The 19225-nt window shown below is 33.9% G+C and overlaps 1 protein-coding gene across 5 annotated transcripts in view; it reads left to right on the top strand.

Annotated features, from left to right (window-relative positions):
* The first annotated feature begins 1205 nt into the window (after window positions 1-1205).
* The window catches only part of LOC127854033 (uncharacterized), a 38603-nt gene continuing 20583 nt past the window's right edge, over window positions 1206-19225 (top strand). For 2 of the 5 annotated variants that reach the window (XR_008036889.1, XM_052388941.1), the window contains exons 1-2: window positions 1206-1360; window positions 5598-5655. Coding sequence is in view for 1 of the 5 variants with exons in the window: in XM_052388939.1 (XP_052244899.1) it covers window positions 14451-14483 (33 nt within the window). In the remaining 4 variants the exon portion in view is untranslated. Of the gene's footprint in view, window positions 1361-1439; window positions 1693-5597; window positions 5656-14076; window positions 14484-19225 lie in introns of those variants that run through there. The other 3 variants (XR_008036888.1, XM_052388939.1, XM_052388940.1) reach the window with 2 other exon arrangements.

Consider the following 19225-nt stretch of genomic DNA (forward strand, 5'->3'; position numbering starts at 1 on the left):
TCGTTATTCATACGTAAAGAGCTAAATTAAACATTTAATTATAATACAAACATACATTTACAATAAATTGAAGAAATGTTTTCAATGCATTGGTATAAGTCATAAATGAGGCACACTGGCGTTTGTCAATAACTTATATTTATGAGCGTGATATAAAAATGCGTTTAATTTGTTATGAATACGATTCTCCAAATATGCGGAACACATGAGGAATAATTTATATAAAAAGTCTCTGTATTATATGAACAAATAGAATGTTCATTGATTTTGAAGCTGAGACGTATTGAATGCAGATCAGAATCAAGAGCAAAGTGAAGTTACTCTAAATATCTTTACAATGGATGCTGCTGCATCGGAATCAACAACTATTAGTGCAAAAGTGAATTCCTCTTTATGTTATGTTAACGTGAGTAGTCGCCGGCAAATCACGCGTTAGAAGTCGAGTGACAAAATAGATCAAGCGATCTGTTGTATTGGTGCTTTAATATTATTATATGTTTTATGTTAAAGAAAAAATGCGAATATTCAGATATATTGCTAGTCTTTGGACAAAAAAACTATTTATTGTTTAATAGTGAAACGAAAGCTGCAGGTGTACCAAAATGTGGCTAAATTAGTTTTAAATCAGTTAACCATCATTGTAAAAATCCCATTAAACTGTTTGTTTTAAGAATTTACAGACTTACTCAATTAATGTGTATCAGCTATCAACTAAATATTATATTGATATTTCATAATATGCATACATATTTCGAACTCGAAAATTACAAACAAACATGAAGACACATGTATGAAATAATTTTTTAATGCATACCATACAATCCTAACCGGAACTTAAAAACTAGCCATATTAATTAGAGGATAATACACGGCTGAGCCGGGCCGGGCAGTGATAATCGGCCCGCAGGGAGCATAACGGTCCGAGGGCTTTAGCCCGAGGGCCGTTTGCGACCTGGGGCCGATTATCACTGCCCAGCCCGGCTCAGCCGTGTATAAACGTCTATAATATATATCTTACTTTTATACTAAATTATAGATTGGCACAGGTTTTGAGTCATAACATCAAACTATTTGGTCCTTCACAGAAATTTATGAAGAACCAGCTTTCCGTATTTATATTTTCATTGAATTGATTACGCAATTTATGACGTATCTCATGTGACGTAATTTAAATGACGAAACTAGCTAGACGCTTTGGATTTAAGGACAACAACAAATCGGACTTATAATTTAGAGTGTTTTTATTTAACAATTTAATATTTTTTAAGCATTGAACGATTATTGTGTGTGTTTACGATGGATAATTATAATATTATGAATGTGAATTACAGTGTTGGGATATAAAACTGGAATGAAACTGGTGAGACTGCATTTTCGATTTCGTTAAAATGTCGAATAACGCGATGTTTTGTTGAATCATTGATTGATTAAATTTAAGAAAAGGGTAAGTGAATTATTCTGTAACTGTTCGAAGGAAATTAATGTTGAATTAAAAGGGTAATTTCTTTGATGAATAAGTCGTTTCTTTGTCAGTCGATCAAAGAATATCTATCCACAAAGAATCGCCTGCTTACATCCAGTGCTTTAAAATGGAAAAGGTGGATGGCGATCAAGAAATGTGTCCAAAATGTTCACTCGTCATGGAAGCAAATTAAACTTTACGAAAATAAACATTGTTGTTACACAACTTCGGTGAGTAGAACACTGAACAATAACCTAGATATTTTACTTTTTTATGGCTAAGACTGGATGTGGACGCCATTTTTTTCAGTTGAACGTCACGCGCACACATTCTGAGGGCCGAATATAAATAATCGGCCCTAGGGCCGAATATTTATAAAGATCCCGCAATGGTGATTAATGGCATGAACAACTGTACAAATTGGTTACTATATATGGTAAGGTATGTATTATTGGAAAATAATAGAGCTCGTGGTATTGTAACAGGCTTACCTGTTAACCCAGGTTAAAGTACACTAGTAGTGTAATAAAACATAAAACAAATGCCATTATACGCAGTTTATTTGGAAGTACAATACTAAACACTAGAATACACACCAACAGACTAAATGTTTTAACTGACTGATTGGATAATAGAACCGAATAGATATTAAAATACACTAATATACCAGGATGGTTTCAACAGACTCTTTATAATAATAAACTAAATAAATATTTAGAATTTAAGCCACTAAAAATAAAATAGTTCCTACTGACTTTTCTCGTTAACGTAGGCAGGAGCTGCCTTCAGTGTTGGTGAGAAAAAGCAAAATAACATAGCAATAACAGGCTTATATACCATTGCCCATTAGAGGCCCTGTCTCAACTTGACACATAAAGTTACAATAAATAAATGTTTTACACACTAAATTAAACATAAACAGAAGTAATTGTATGGGCCTCCCATTTATATAACTAAAAACACCATGAAATCCATGAGAAATAAATGGTCACGAAATTAAGTAGACTAGCAAAGACTGGTTACAAGATGACATTTACAAAAGAATAAGTAAAATTAGACTGGAGACTTAATTACAAAATAGACTTCGTTATGTAAAATAGTCATTCCTGCTACAGTATATCAAAGACCATTGTTATGTTGAAAATCAAATGTATAAATCAAGTATCACAAACACTTATCCGTGTAAAGTATACTGTTATGAACATAGAGATTACACTGATCTACTTAAGGCTACCAGGTATTTATAGTTACCAATTACTGTTAACACTTATTTGATATATGTTAAAGGCCATATATTTTTTATTGTTAAATGTTTAACAAATAGTACACGTTTATATACGTTTATTATAACACGTCATTTATTAACGTTTTCTTATACAATTTAAATTATATAAACATAAAAAAGAACAATACAACTGGTACACATGTAATTATAGTAAAAATGTTCATTTTTAATTAATGACGTAGATAATCTCTGCGCGACGTGGGTTATTCTGTACACAGAGACAACTTACGCTGTTTAGCTCCCCTGAGCACGTCTATGTCCGGCGTCCCGAGTCATGCGTCGTCAGCCTTTAGCCTCGTTTCTCAAGAGGCCATATTTTTCACAAAATCTTCATGACAATTGTTCAGAGTCTTAACATCTTTACATCATGAACGCCTTTGAAAATGGATACATTATATTTCAAACAACGCGTCATCGGGTCCAATACAAGAGAAATATTGTAAACTTTTCTAGAAACTACATGTATGATACAAACTTAATGAAACTTGGTTAAAAGTTTATTATCACATTTTATTGGCGGAGAGCGAAACTTTATCAAGTGAAGAGAAAAACTAGGTCACTGGATCAACTGTTGAAAAGTTATTTGCCACTCTAAAATCCACGTGTATTACTCAATCTTGGCTACACATGGTCGGAATACTTATATTGACAATATCAAGGACATTATTTGATCTGGTAAAATGAGGCAAAAAACTAGGTCATCTGGCAAAGTATTTAATACTATTTTGTCTTTGAAATAAGTTGCATTGCTTAGGCGAGGTGCTCTGGTCGCAACATATTTCTCAAAAATCTTTGAACGAAAAACGAATTGTAAAGAATGTATATATTTAACGTGAGCGAAAGACTAAGCCAACACAATGCTTCACATGGAGTGTGGAGTTTAACAGCCTTGTACAAAAGATTACGATTTTATTAGCGACTATTTAAAACCTTGTTCAACTGCCACAATTAAACGCTCTTTTGTGGATATTGCCAAAACGGAATAACATATTTGGGTGCAAATATGTCAGATGATTTTCCACCTGAAAAGAAAAACAAACACACAAACAACGAATTGATGTTTATTACACATAAGCTACTCGAGAGTTATGCAAACGATGTTTGCTTCATGAGAACTTTATAATTATTACAACGTGTAGTTATTGTTTGTTCAAATGATTATACTGTTCGACTTATAACCAAAATATATCGATTTCTGTCCTCTGTATTGGAACATTGCCTTAAAAGATCTAAGCTTCGACACAATTATGCAGACAAAACACTTACATATCTATAACAACATTACACTAAACCGTTAATTGAAACACAAATATTGGTTATGGCTTTATGCTTAATGCAATTTACGGTCACATAAGAGCGGTTAGTATAACTATATAAAATTATGTGAGTCATTTAAAATAGTGCCGTGTGTGAGAACATGAATTAATAAAAAACAACATAATGGAAACCAGACTTTAAATATCATTAAAATCGCAATCCGTTTTAAGATTTGCAATGGGCAGATATTATTTAAGCAGACAAACTATTGATCAATTCGTTCCAATATTTGCCTTTTAAATGTTTATGTAATATTTACCTAGGACGAATTGACACCGTATCAGATTTTATCAAAATCATGTTCAAATTTGCTTGTCATCATTTTTCACTTTAAAATGATTGCATAGATAAAGGCAATATTGAAATGATTGTCTGCGATAGAAAGCAACTTTTTCCACGAATTAATGATGAATTTTACCCACACGTATTTTTTTTTAACATAACATAGTTTCAAGGAACATGGAGCATTTTGTATTTGACTCGTTTTAGACGCAATATTCTACAATAATATGATTATAATACAAACACATACAAATATGTGTATATTCATACATATGACACATGAAAGAACGACAAGATTGGACGACGCAATACACACAGTATTCTTAAGTTGTAATTATGAAACTAACATCATTTTTGGGAATGGCAGTCAAATAAAAACGTGAACAAAACTAGTTGTCTTTATGGCATCAGGAAAACTCTTTCCGGTTAGTTACATGAGATTGAACTTAAAATTGCATACATCTTACGGGGGTTGTGTTTTTATTGAAACTTAAGTGACCTAATGTGTCAATATACACATATTTATTAGACGCAATTGTTGTTTGAACCTAGGAATACGTCGAGTTCGGAATATGATCAATCAAACATACAATGGTAAATACATGCACTATCATTTACCAATGCGCTAGTGTCTTATCTGAATAGAGACAAATCATGTTTTGTGAGAGTATACCTATTCTTAAAACATTTAATAAGTCTGTTAAAGACTTTCATGTCCGATGAATGCAAAATTTCATTATTTCTACATAGTAAGGAAATGTTATTTAGAAATATAGGATTGTTTGCAATTCAACGTCTCCAATATTGCTGACAAGCAAATAAATTCGTCAGCTACCCAAATAGAACAAGTATCTTAAAACTTGATTAACGGTCTACATCGGCAATACACATACTTAATGTTCAATTTATCGCATACACAAACTTTTAGGTTCGATAGACGTGTGTATTTCTTCTCTTCATTAACCACGTGTTGTTCACCAACACATTAAATGTTACATTTAATGTTACATACCGCTGTTCATGAAATGATTTCGTGAACAGCGGTATGTCTTTTCCAAAGATAATATAATCCTCCAATCAACGCCACATTTCTTTGTTTGGTCGCTGTAATTACTTTAAGTACACAGTATTTGAGTGTCCAAAAGTCCCAAACAATAGATTTCCCGGACAATTTACTATTACGTGCTTGTAGAATACACAATAAGCTGTTATGCTAATATATTCACCTGTCAAATATGTTTTTGTTTTCAGAGTAAATGTCCCGTCCAAGCTGGCACAGTCAGGTGTCTTCATATAACAGCGGGTGCGCGTATGTATTCATTTTATGTAGCCTTTATAGTTATTGCAATTGATGTTTATTAACGTAAAAGGAACAGTGCCCATGGTTAGAAAGCAAAATCCCAAACAACAAATTTCCGGCACTATGGATAAACACTTGCTTGTAGATTACATACGTAGTCACCACGAGGCCGTCTTAATTCGTACCGTAAATGTTACCACATTGTAAATTACAGCCACGATATATGAGTATCCAAAAGTCCCAAACAAGTGTTAGAGCCTACTTATTATCTAGTACTTGCGAAGTACATCGGCACCTATCACGCTGATATGGTCACTCGCCGTTCAAAGTCGTCACGTGCACGTGTTAATGCATCAAATGATTTTTCTTCCTTTTTTATCCCCTCTTAATACGTCTCGTGCTCGTGACCATTGTCCAGTTTTGACATTGTATTAACGTTTTCAACGCACAGTGCCCATTTTCACGTGTCCAAAAGTCTTAAACGAGACTATCGATCAATATATTCTTTTCGAGTACACAAGCACCTACTGAGATTCTATAATCACGTGTCATCTAAATGCGTTGCGTGCACGTGAGCATTCATCCAATTTTCTTGCAGCGCTTTTATTTACATTGTCATGTTGAGCGACGTTTGAGTATAACAACCCAAATAATAGTTTTCCGGGCATTTCGATTAACTAGTGTTCGACAAGTGCAAAAGCACCTATTAGGCTGATATAGACACTTGTCGTCTTAATTCGTCACGTGAATATTTCATCCGATTGAACGGTTTTGTATTTATTTGTTACGGTAAAGTTCGTATGTAATGGTGTTGAATAGTCGTAAACAAGATTGTAACTGGACTAACACGTGCTTTTAGAGTACATAATCACCTACCAAGCTTGTTAATTTTCGTGCCGTTAAAATGATGTACGTGCACCTGAGCATTCTTCCGATTTAGCCTGTTATCATCGCTTTAATTCATATATAACGAACAATGCCAAAAGAGCCTGTTGTTTTCTAACCGGTATAGTAAATACTGTTAATACAACGCAAGGCGTATGTGGCTCCATGTTTATTGAATAATGTCCAAGCTACAAGTGCCCAATAAACTATATAGCATAATCATATAAAGACAACTCTTACGGATCTAGTTTAGTATAATACAGTTATGTCCCTTTAACTATTTCATTAGAATATGGAACATCTCCCTTCTTTTCAAATAAATGTTTTCGTGGGAAAATAGTTATCTGCATCCCTACATAGACGTTAACTGGAGGAGCCCTGATGAGTAATCTAACACACTGCTGGTTAATGTTAATATCCTGATACTTCTCAAGTTCTTTCTATAATGACACAGATTGTGCAGTTGTTCTAGTTTATCTTAAACATTGTTGATATATCCATTAACACTGTACAATCAAAGTACTGGCAGTACTGGTGTGACGATGCTTTTGAAGAGGATGGATATAAAAGCATCAATTTAAGTTTATCTACATCACCACAATTGTGTATGTGGGTACGAACATTTTGGGTACGAAAAAATGGGTACGAACATTTTGGGTACGAAAATAATGCCAAAAAAAATTGAGTACGAAAAAAAATTGGGTTAAAAAAAACATTAAGGTAGGAAATTAAAATTGGGTACGAAATTTTTTTTCGGTGCGAACAAAAATTTGGGTACGAAAAAAATTGGGTACGAACAATTTTGGGTACGAAAAAAAAATTGGGGGTACGGAGAAGTAGTACCCATGGGGAACTTGACCCATTCAGCGAAACTGGGGGGCGGGTTACATTCTCGATCAAATATAACAAGAAATATCTTTAAAAAGATATTTGACGTGTATTTTCTGTAACACTTATCTTAAAAAAACGTTCTGTTACATTAAAACGTTTGTGGGTTATTACATTACGTTTCGGCAGATATATGCAAAACCTGAGATGCTCTTTTAATTACACCATGCTCTTTAATTCAACATGTATATCATACCAAACTTTATATTTCCTTGTTTCCTTTCCTAAGTTAATGATGTTATGTGTACGGACGTGATTTCGCATGCCCATGTGCATGAACATATAATTTTTCTCTTTTTATTATTGTTTTTTTCTCTAATTTAATAACTTAGGCATGTTTGTTCGTTAAGTACGGCAATAATTGCATGATGATTCCCGACAGTTGGTATGAGCACATAGTCGTAAGAGCACTTGAATACGTGAGTTCGCCCATGAACACATGGTTAAGTTAACTAAATCTCCGCGATATGACCTAATATGTGTTTGAAACAGCAAACAATACCCAACAAACGAATGCATTATCAAACATAGTATGTGCACTGATGTGGCTCTGTAATTTCTGTTTGAAAAGTTTATTAAATATGCAAAATGAGAAAGCACGCATAAGAGCGAGTTTCATAGATGTCGTATGGCTATTATGCTGTTTATATACCATACTCGCTATAACGTTTACAAATGGCAGGTTTGAAATAATTCGTTTTCTTTACACTCATAATCGCGTTTAACGTTAATTATACACGTTTTCATTCGCAATTTATTTACAGAATTACGACAAATGTCAAATACAATACAGAATATGCATAGTTGTTTCATTGATCTATAAACATATAATGGATTGAATATAACTGATTTAAAATTAACGTTTTCAAACTATTATTATTTTTTTCCAAGAATATGCTGTCCTATTTATAGCTAAGCTTCCTTTACCTTTATCAATTATAATCAGCGAGGTATGCCGATAAGAAAAATCGAGCTATCTCACTCGGACTGGCTCGGTCTTTTACATAGGTCGCCATTGTGAATAATTTTTTCATGGTATGATAACTTAGACGCGCCGCTTCGCAGCATCGTAAAAAATAATCCATAATGTTATTTCCTCACGTGATAGGAAATACATTGAAACTTGACAAATAATACAATTTACTCAATTTCTTAACACTTTGATACCTTCACAAACATTATTGCAGCATGAGCATATTATGGCTTGCCTATATAAAATACATATGCTAGTAAATTATAACAAAAACATGCACATAATATAAAACATACACATTATAAAATCAAATTTCAGTTATTTCACATGTCTATTCTCTGAGGTGGCTTGCCAGTTCTTCCCGATCTAGTGACATTTTGTTTCCCTGCCTGTATTCGAATGCTACTATCTTTTGGTATCGATGCATGTTGTTGTGGTTGCTGTTGTGGTTGTATGTCATTATTTGGGATATTGTTGGGATTGTCACTGATATGTAGTGATTGTGGATCGAAAATATGATATGGCTTTTAATTTCTTTTTGACGCATGGCCAGGATGTTTTCTATAAACCCCATCATATTCAGTTTCTATAATATATGACCTATCATGTCTTTGTTTTCTTACAATAGCAGATTTCCACAGTTTAGCTTGTTGGATTCTGACAGTTTCTCCCTGTGATAAATGTTTAAGTCATTTTGCGTGTTTGTGGTATCTTGCCCGCGAAGTAATAAACTGCTCTTTAAATTCCAATCAGGTTTTAGATGTGGGTTTTCCACGGACAATTTAATTCAATTGACAGATTTCATCCGTCTAGAAATGGACAAAGGTAATCTAGTGGGTATGATTCTGTTAGATCTACAGAAAGCTTTTGACACTGTAGATCACTCTATCCTTGAACTTCTCATGAAACTTAAAGCCCTGGGTCTGGGGGATGGCATTCTGAATTGGTTTTGATCCTACTTATCTGATAGACAACAACTTGTTGATGTATCAGGAACTAAATCTACTATGGCTAGCATTACATGTGGGGTGCCTCAAGCTTCTATTCTCGGCTCTCTCCTTTTCTTGATCTATGTCAATGATATGTCGTTAGCAACAAAGAATAAACGTTTACTGTATGCGGATGATTTTTGCATCTTAGTTTCAGGTCAAAACAAGTGTCAAATAGAGCAAGCCCTTTCTCAGGATCTTAATTAAGTGAGCCAATGGTTAATTGACAACAAGTTATCTCTTCACCTTGGTAAAACTGAATCAATTCTCTTTGGTACCAAACATAAGCTAAGGTCAAATCCCAGGTTAAATATAATATGTAATGACACAGTTATAGAACCTACAACTGCTGTCAAGTATATTGAGGCCAGTATTGACCAGAATTTATCATTTGTCAATATGGTTCAGTCTGTTGTAAAGAAATCTAACTCTAGGTTAAAGTTTTTATATCGTAAAAGCAAGTATTTAACCCAGCATACCAAGAAACTTCTTGTGATGTCCTTAATCCAGTGTCATTTTGACTATGCTTTTGCTATACGGTACAATGGTCTTACACAATTTTGGAAGATTAAACTTCAGGTAACCCAAAATAAATTGATCCGTTTTGTGCTCAATCTTGATTCTAGAACTCATATTAGCCCGGTACATTATACTTCTTTGCAATGGTTGCCAGTTGACAAACGTGTCGAGCAAATAATGCTCTCCTATATTTTTAAGATCAAAAATGGTATATCTCCTGATTACTTATCAGACTAATTTATTCCCCATAATCTATCTATCTATCTATCTATCTATCTATCTATCTATCTATCTATCTATCTATCTATCTATCTATCTATCTATCTATCTATCTATCTATCTATCTATCTATCTATCTATCTATCTATCTATCTATCTATCTATCTATCTATCTATCTATCTATCTATCCATGCATCCATGCATCCATCCATCCATCCATCCATGCATCCATGCATCCATGCATCCATGCATCCATCCATCCATCCATCCATCCATCCATCCATCCATCCATGCATCCATGCATCCATCCATCCATCCATCCATCCATCCATCCATCCATCCATCCATCCATCCATCCATGCATCCATCCATCCATGCATCCATGCATCCATGCATCGATCGATCGATCGATCGATCGATAGATAGATAGATAGATAGATAGATAGATAGATAGATAGATAGATAGATAGATAGATAGATAGATAGATAGATGTATCTATCTATCTATCTATCTATCTTTCTATCTATTTGATAGTCATTTTTGGTCAATTGTAATAGCATATTCTGCAATCTTGGCGGAGCTGCTAGCAAACTTTACCGTGTTATGCTTACAAGTGGTTCGTGGTCACTTTGGACAACTACTTATCGTTTGATGCAACTTTTTCATGCCAAATATACAGCGTAGAGCTCTTTTGTGATTTGCGCAAAGTTTCGTTCTGTCTCCTTCAATGCCTTTGAGGCTGTGCAAACATGTTTGTCGTTTTGAAGTCAAACGCAACCAAGTCTATTTATGATGCATCAACATGCAAAGCAACATCAACTTTTAGATCAAAATACGATAGCATTTGTCCTGGGTTTTGAGTGATAATGTGTTTGATTTTGTTAAAGGCAGTTTTATGCACAGGAAACTACTTACCTTTTTTCAACAATTGTCTTAGTCATTTCACCAAGATTTTATGCAAATCTTTGCAAATAGTTTACAATTCCAAGTATTGTCTCCAGTTCAGACTTGTATTGTGGAGAAGGCATTTCCTGAATTGCCCTTACATTTGAAGGATAAATTTCCAGTCCATTTTCTGTCAGTACATGACCAAAGGACGGAATTTCTGTCTGTCCGACTTCAGTTTTGTTGGCATTGAGCTTAAGACCAATCTGTCGACACCTGCCAATCAATAGTTTGAGATTCTTGTCATGTTCTAGTCTGTTACGTCCAATACAAACAATATACATGAAATCAATAATGGCATTGATTCCCTGTAGACCTTCAAGCATTCGTCCATTTTCCGAGAAAAAGAAATGTCTTGAACGCAGTTTACCCATACGGTACCTATATCTCTCAAATGGAGTATTGAACATTGTCATGAAATGATACTTTTTGTTCAATTCGACAGACCAGCAGCCTTTTCGTGCATCAACTTTGGAAACACTTGAGCGCCAGTCAGTTCAGGCAAAATGTCGTGATGGATAGTGCGGTCTCATTATAGCGTAATTGAGGTATTTTGAGTTAATACACACCCGCAAAGAACCACTGGGCTTTTCGACAGTGGCCATACGATTGACCCATTCAGACGTTTCAGTAGATTTGGTTTTTACACCATCCTGAACCATTCTGTTTAACTATTTTGTTTAGTTTGTCTTTGAATGCTACAGGAACATGTCTAGGTGGGTGAATAACTGGAACAGCATTGAGTTTTATGCATATGTCAGATTCCCCTGGAAGAGTTCCTAGACCAGGAAATGTATCGGTGTATTTATATACATCCGTGTCCTGTGTGTAAAAATGTTAAGTTTCAATTTCTGACAAAAATTAGATTAGATTCATAAACATGCATGCGTCTTAAACTAATATGGGACTGGAGGGGCTGTCTACCATGTAAAAGTCCTGATATGACTGTTTACCGTCGTAGCAACACTGAAGACGAATCATGCATGCAATGGACCTTAAGTGATGTTCCATTGTAAGCTGACAGTTTGATGTAAGTGTTTTTGAGTGGACCTTTGTTCCCTAACGATGCAAATTTATGTAACGGAATGACATTGACCTGTTCACCGGAGTCAATTTTGAACATTATTTGTGTTTCTTATGGACCAATATTGAGTTTAACATGAGTTAGAAAAGTCATTTACCTAATTAATTATGGCTATGTTAAGGTCTGGTGCTGATGCAAAATGGATCATCTTGTGGCAATAATTTCATGTCTTTCCCTTTGCCGGACGAAGTTCTCGTGTGTGATGCCAACTTCCACCACAGTTTGTACATTTTCCCCTGTTTTTTGTCTTGAGGCTTATCCTGTCCCGTCCGTTTTGGCTTGGATCCGGTTCTTGTTTGCCGTTTTGATCCACTGGCGACAGCGTGTATACAATAGTTGCGCATGGACTCCGCATGGCTTTTCGTCAGCTCGCGTGTTCTGGCAATGTCGAGACTATCCGATGTTAGATCGTTACCTTCTTTCGCGTAATTTCTGGGTACGTATTCCAAATAGTAGATGGTCCCGTATCATTTTATCTATGATTTCATGAGGGTAATCACAATCCTTGAGTAATAATCTCAAATCTGTAGCAAATTGTTCGAATATGTCTCCATGTTTTGTATTCTGGTCTTGAAAACATATCTTGAGTAAATTGGCTTAGATTTTGGGTGTGCAATATTGTTCAAATTGATCAAAATGATGTTGCAAGTCTTTTCTACTAGTCATAAGTAAGTGTCCATGTACTATAAATTGAACTTCCTTTTTCGCCAACCCATAACATTAAATAATTACATTTGGTTTCTTCTTTCCTTTTAATAGACCTTTGAACATGAAATCACAATGCGATTTCAACGATCTAAACGCTTGGTGTAAAACAGCAATATCCCAGTCCATCCTCGGAGTTTGGCCTATATTGTGTCCACTTTTCATCTTTGTAAAATGAGCAGAATGTCACACTGAACACAAATTAATAAAATCCTGGAAATAAATGATTGTATTCAAATCAAAATTCTATTGGTTGTATCCGAAGTTTTTAACTTCTGACCGATGTAGTCTAGCCGGTGTAGTTAATACTGTTACTACAACGCAAGGCATATATGGCTACATGTTTATTCAATAATGGCCAAAGTAAAAGTGTCCCACAAACTATATAGCATAATTATATAAAGACAACTCTTACGGATCTAGTTTAGTATAATATATTTAATATATGTCCCTTTAACTTGTTCATCAGAATATGGAACAGTGCCCGTGTTTCAATGTTTGAAAGTCCCAAAATGGACTATACAAGTACCTGTGTTTATAGTACACAAATTCTAGTTACTAGGTCGTATAGACACGTGACGTCTAAATGCAGCACGTGCGCATTATGATTGTTTCCGATTAAGCCCTTGTAGTACTTTTCATTGATTAAAGTAATTTATAACATACTTCCCATGTTTAAGTGTAAAAATGTCCTTGATACGAGTTTATGGACTAACACGTTCTTGTTGAGTACACGCGAGGCACCACGCTGATTGTCTTAATTCGTCGCATGTTAATGATAATTCATCCCATGCTGGCATTGTAATAACTTTGTTTATGTACAGTGCCCATTTTTCAGTGTTTAAAATACCCAATCAAGATTTGTCGTATGATTTCTTTTAGAGCGAAAAATCACATATCAGGCTGATATAGGCACATGCCGTCTTAATGCTCGTGTTCACACGTCTATTTATCCAATTTACTTGCAGCGATTTTATTTACATCATACCGTACAGCGATCATGTTTGAATATCACAAAGTGTTTTTCCGCACTTTGGACTTACACGTGTTTATAGAGTACTTATGATTTTTATAGTGTAACATTCCTTCTAAATTCGTCGCTAACATGTGACCATTCTTCAAGTTTTTGTTAAAATCAATCTAATAAAACTCCAAACTTGATTGTTATATCCGAATACACTTTTCTTGAGGTCTATTCGAGTAAAGCAATACACAGTTGCCTGTTGAACATATGCTTCATTCTATTGCATTAAATACGGCTTTGTGTTTGTTGATGAACGAATGTATTGTGGAAATGCATTGCTGCAAATAAACAAACGCGTGGAATATAACTACGTAATTGTATCAGTAAAAAGTGTACATACTCCATTGCACCAGGATACACATTTGTTTAACAGTAAACTGCATTGGACTGTTAAACATTGTGCACTAAAAACGTGTTCTAAATCCGTCTTTTTCATTCACTCGAATCACGGCGAGGTGTTTTCCCATCTAAATATAAACGTGCAATGTTTACGTGACGTGCTCGTCTAAATATAAAAGCGCACTGTGCAATCGCGTCATGTGCTTAGTTCAACGAAAGAAGCTGAATCAATATGGCGGAACATGGACCATCGAACGCGGAAGAAGTCAGTAAAGCATTTTTCTATATCGTTTATTTAAATTGTTCGCTGTTCTTTAAAAGAAGGTTAAAATAAAAAATAATCAATACAATTATTCGTTTTCGTTACATAAATATATGCTCACACAGCAAACAAAGCGTGAATACTCATTCTGTCATTTGGAGTCGAGACTAAAGGCAAAGAAAAGACGCCGTGTTGACTTCAGAGTAATGTTTAGTTTTTGCTTGATTATACAGCACACAAAGCGTTAATACTTACTTTCCCATTTAGGGCAGAGACCAGAAAGTGTATGAGAAGCGGCAAAAGCCGATTTGACTGACGAATTAACGTTAATGCTCGCGAAAATAAATATGATTTATCATCAGCAAAGGAGAACTGAGATAATTAAAAAAACTATTCTTATCTTATTATTGACCGCTTGAGTTGTTGGCAGGTACATCAACATGCCATGCATATATTGAACTGTTCATTAAGATCTATGTGCATTTTCTGTCAATAAAGATTATAAATCATTAAAATGCATTAGATTGGTACTTGCAGTTTATTTATTTAAAGCCAAACCATTTAATTAATGTATTTATATAAAAAATGCACAGATATTTATAAATAAACTTTATTACGAAAATTTGAAAATAGTAACACAACTTGTGTCAATCATGGCATCCCATGCATGTAGCTGGTGCCAGGCAACTCGCCACAATACAAAGTTTTAACTTGCCCCCAAAAATATGTTAAACTCGTCCGAAATATATTTGACAACTCGTCAAACTAAAGGCGACTCCCACAAATTTATGTTCGTATATCTTATTGTTTCTATATTGATATTGTTTGCATATTTATTGTTAGCGAGGCATATATGTATTTTAATAAATGTGAGAGAGTATTTGATCAATATTCTGAATAAAACGAATACAGGTTGCCTGAACTTCATCGAGCATATTATTTGTAAAAGCCAAAATTATGTTTGATATTCCTTTTTTTAATTAAATGAATCTCGTTATACAGGTTCTGTTGTCCGGAATTTTGAAAAACAAATGTTTGATAATAATGCCAGAAATCATATTCATTTCTATAATAGAGATAATCAAAAGTTTAAATGGTATGCATTTGCTTTGTTAATAGGATACAATCATTGTAACAGTGAGTTCTCATCACAAAATTACAAACTCGTACATGCTGTTTTCTAATTGTAAAATGGAATATTTTTTGCCCCAAAATCTGACCAACTTTTCCAAAAAACCACAACATTTTGAAAAAGCTAAATAATTGGTTTATTCCGTGCATTATACAGCGATGTTATTCCGTAAGGCCATATAATATAAATATATAAATGCAGTTAAAATGGACTTATAAACAACTAAAACACCAAGAAAAATGTTTTTTAAAACCATATCAAAATTGTTTCCCCGATCAAAAAGACACAGTCTGTTAAGATATACAGCAACAAAAAAACGAACCATAATTAAGCTAAGAAGGAGCTCACGAAGAAAGGTTCGCTTGATTTTGTCACTTTGATGCAACAAACAAAAGAGGTATGCTTATGTAGCTGCGTTTTATTCCTTTTGATTTAATTTGAGAATATTTAAATTATTTGTAGATAATTTTTTTAAGACATTCAGATTTGGTGCAGTTACATGGAAACACTATCCATTTATATCCCAGTAAACAGGGCTAGATTTCCATGTCTTACTGGCGACTATTAAGGTTTTGTTCAAGGACGAATAGTAGAATGTTCAACTTTTGTAGCGGTTTCAAAAGGGATTTTTTCACGGAAAGCAGTAAATACAATTATTGTTTACCGAGCTTTTGAAATCTTTTTGTAACATTTTAGTGGAAAATGGTTGTTTCAAATTTGAATCTTAAATGATGCATTCTTTAATAAACGACGTAATCCTAATTTTTTGTCTTATAGAGTAAATACAAAAAAGTCAATATCATAATTATTTGTGTATACAAAATAAAAACTAAATTTACTGTTCTATCAATTTCTTTTATTTATCTTGTTCTATTTGTCAGGAATAGTACAGGGGCATATTTACAGTATTTCTCAAATAAAGGGTGGCAGTACCCAGTTAATAAACATGTTTTTAAGCAATTAAAACTTTCTTAACATTTTGTTTCCAGCAAAAACATTTATAGTATTTTATGTTAAAGAATAATAATAAATATGCATTAACCATCGCGAACTGCAATTAAATTTATACTCGTCTACAGTGCCGTTAAGTTAAGATTGGAGATTACATTTCATTAATAATTTTACTTCAATTAATACTGATTTTCCTGCCCGTTCATTCAAATAAACACGCTACACTGTTGTTTCTAAATGAATTGTATGTGAGAAGATTTAATCAATCATTTAAAAAAAAACTTGAGAGTTGCTTTGGAAAAATGAGGTTTAATGCAATAGCATAATGTCTCCCCTGATAAGGCCTGCAGTTCGCATAGGCTAATCAGGGTAAACACTTTCCGCCTAAACTGGATTTTTTTTGCTAAGAAGAGACTCATTTTAAACGAAAAATACAATAAAAGCGGGAAGTGTCTCCCTGATTTGTGCGGACTGCATCGGTAAATATGATACAACAATTTCCACACATGCATGAAGCCTCGTTTTGCAAGAGCAAGACTCATATATTTACATTATAGCCATCTATATGGTGTTTAACTTTTGAATCATGATGCAAGTACATGTAATTATTTATGATTCTGCGGTTTGAATTGATGTATATTCTTTTGTACAATATGGACCTAAATTTGTATTATCATAGCTTGTTCACTTAACATTCTTTCATCAATGTTTGGCTGTGTAATGAAATAATAAAAATGTGACAACTAGCTTCTCATTTCTTTATGTCTTTTATTCTCATATTTTAAACCGGAAACACAACCAAATCCATAGCATAATGATCGAACAACACAATACTCAATATTCATGGAACAAAACTATGATTTATAAATTTAAAATAAAGGTTTCCATTTTTTAACATTTTGCCGGATCAAATTATTTCCAGATTCCGTCAATTATTTATTTATGAATAAACTACACTTTATCATCTGTATGTAAGCCTATTACAATAAATGGTTATTGATAGACTGATAAACAATGAAAAATATTACATGATCTATATAGAGCATTGTGCTTTATTGTCGTTGTTAATGGAATATGAACCAATGTCAAAACTATTATTTGCACCTCGCACTCACCATTAACTAAGACAGCCAATACCTCATAGATGAATCTTGTCCTGTTCATAGTATTGACTCCTGATGAAAAAACTCGAAAATGCTCAGCAAATCTGTTTCAAAGAGGCCAATGATCAAATACTTTCGTTCGCAATTTCGATTTTGCTTTTTGAGGTGAACAATTTGAAGGATTTAACAGGTTTTATATAGCATTAAGTAGTTTTCCAATAAGATATTCATAATTGTTTTAAGAAAATTGGATTAAAATAACTATTTAAAAGAAAACGTTCAACCCAACTTATATTATTTCAATTAAAACAATTGAAAGCTAATCGAAGGATATCGAAGGATTATAAAAAGAACCTTAAATATATATGAGCCCGTTATGCAAATCCTCTTTCCGACTTCCAATTTCTGCCATACATTTTAGTTGGAAACAAATCAGAGAAGAAAAACGCCATACAACTACAGTTTTCATATCGTAAAGGTTTTAATTAATATTTGGCATATTTTTACCAAACTGTGAAACAACGAGTGTCTGCTTGTTCAATTCAACCGGAGCTAAGCAGCTTTTGAAACAAATACAAGAAAACCTGATATCTCTCGTTCAATGGAAGAATGCAATGAATTTGAGAGCGCTTTTATTGCCCAAGTGTGCTCTGTATGAGATATTCTTATTGAGGCATATCTTCATAAGATGTTTATAATGTGCATTATTTGGGACATACATGGCACAAGCATAGCTGGCTGACATCACTCGGTAGTGAACCTACTTACATTTTATGATGATACTTTTGTAAACAGGTTATATCGATAATACAATATCTGTTTTTTTCTGGATCAGCTCTTGTATTGTGTCAATAAAACGAAAGGCATACTTTTTGACGATGCTGTTTCAGCATCGTCTAAGGTACTATACCATCAAAAAATTCTTCACAATGGCGACCTTTGTAAAAGACCGAGCCAGTCCGATTGAGATAACGCAGTTTTTCTTATCGGCATACCTCGCTGATTAGCATTGATTACATTCACCGGCAGTTACTAAAACGCGGACCAGTCTGCGGGCGATATAGATTATAATTTATAATCTATATCGTCCGCAGATTGGTTCGCCTTTTAGTGCGACCCACATTCTCCAGCAGAGTTGTCGTTCGTGTCTTAACATACAACAATGGCCGCGTTCAATCTCGTGTCAAAACTTTCTCACAGCATACATCGGCTTGTTTGGCTATTTAGAAACTGTCATTGAGAATATATGAGTTATTAATTAACTAAATCTCCGCTAATGTCAACAATGGATTGAATTCGAAGGATATATTCGATGTGAATGCAGGACTTTCTGGATCTTCAGACTTAACAGCTTGACTTGTATTTTTAGTTATCAATTTAAGTAACAATTTGCTATGGAAATTGTATTCGAGCATTTTGCGACTTATTGAATGACTATGATACCCTATATCAACATATCACATGGGATTTGCAGATCATCAAGCTGTCCTGAAAAATTTGATTACAAAGTCTTTACTCAAATTACTGGTTTGTATTATTTCTTCTTTCTATTGTAGTAT

This window comes from Dreissena polymorpha, chromosome 12 (genome assembly GCF_020536995.1).
Source record: "Dreissena polymorpha isolate Duluth1 chromosome 12, UMN_Dpol_1.0, whole genome shotgun sequence".
NCBI classification, from domain to species: domain Eukaryota; kingdom Metazoa; phylum Mollusca; class Bivalvia; order Myida; family Dreissenidae; genus Dreissena; species Dreissena polymorpha.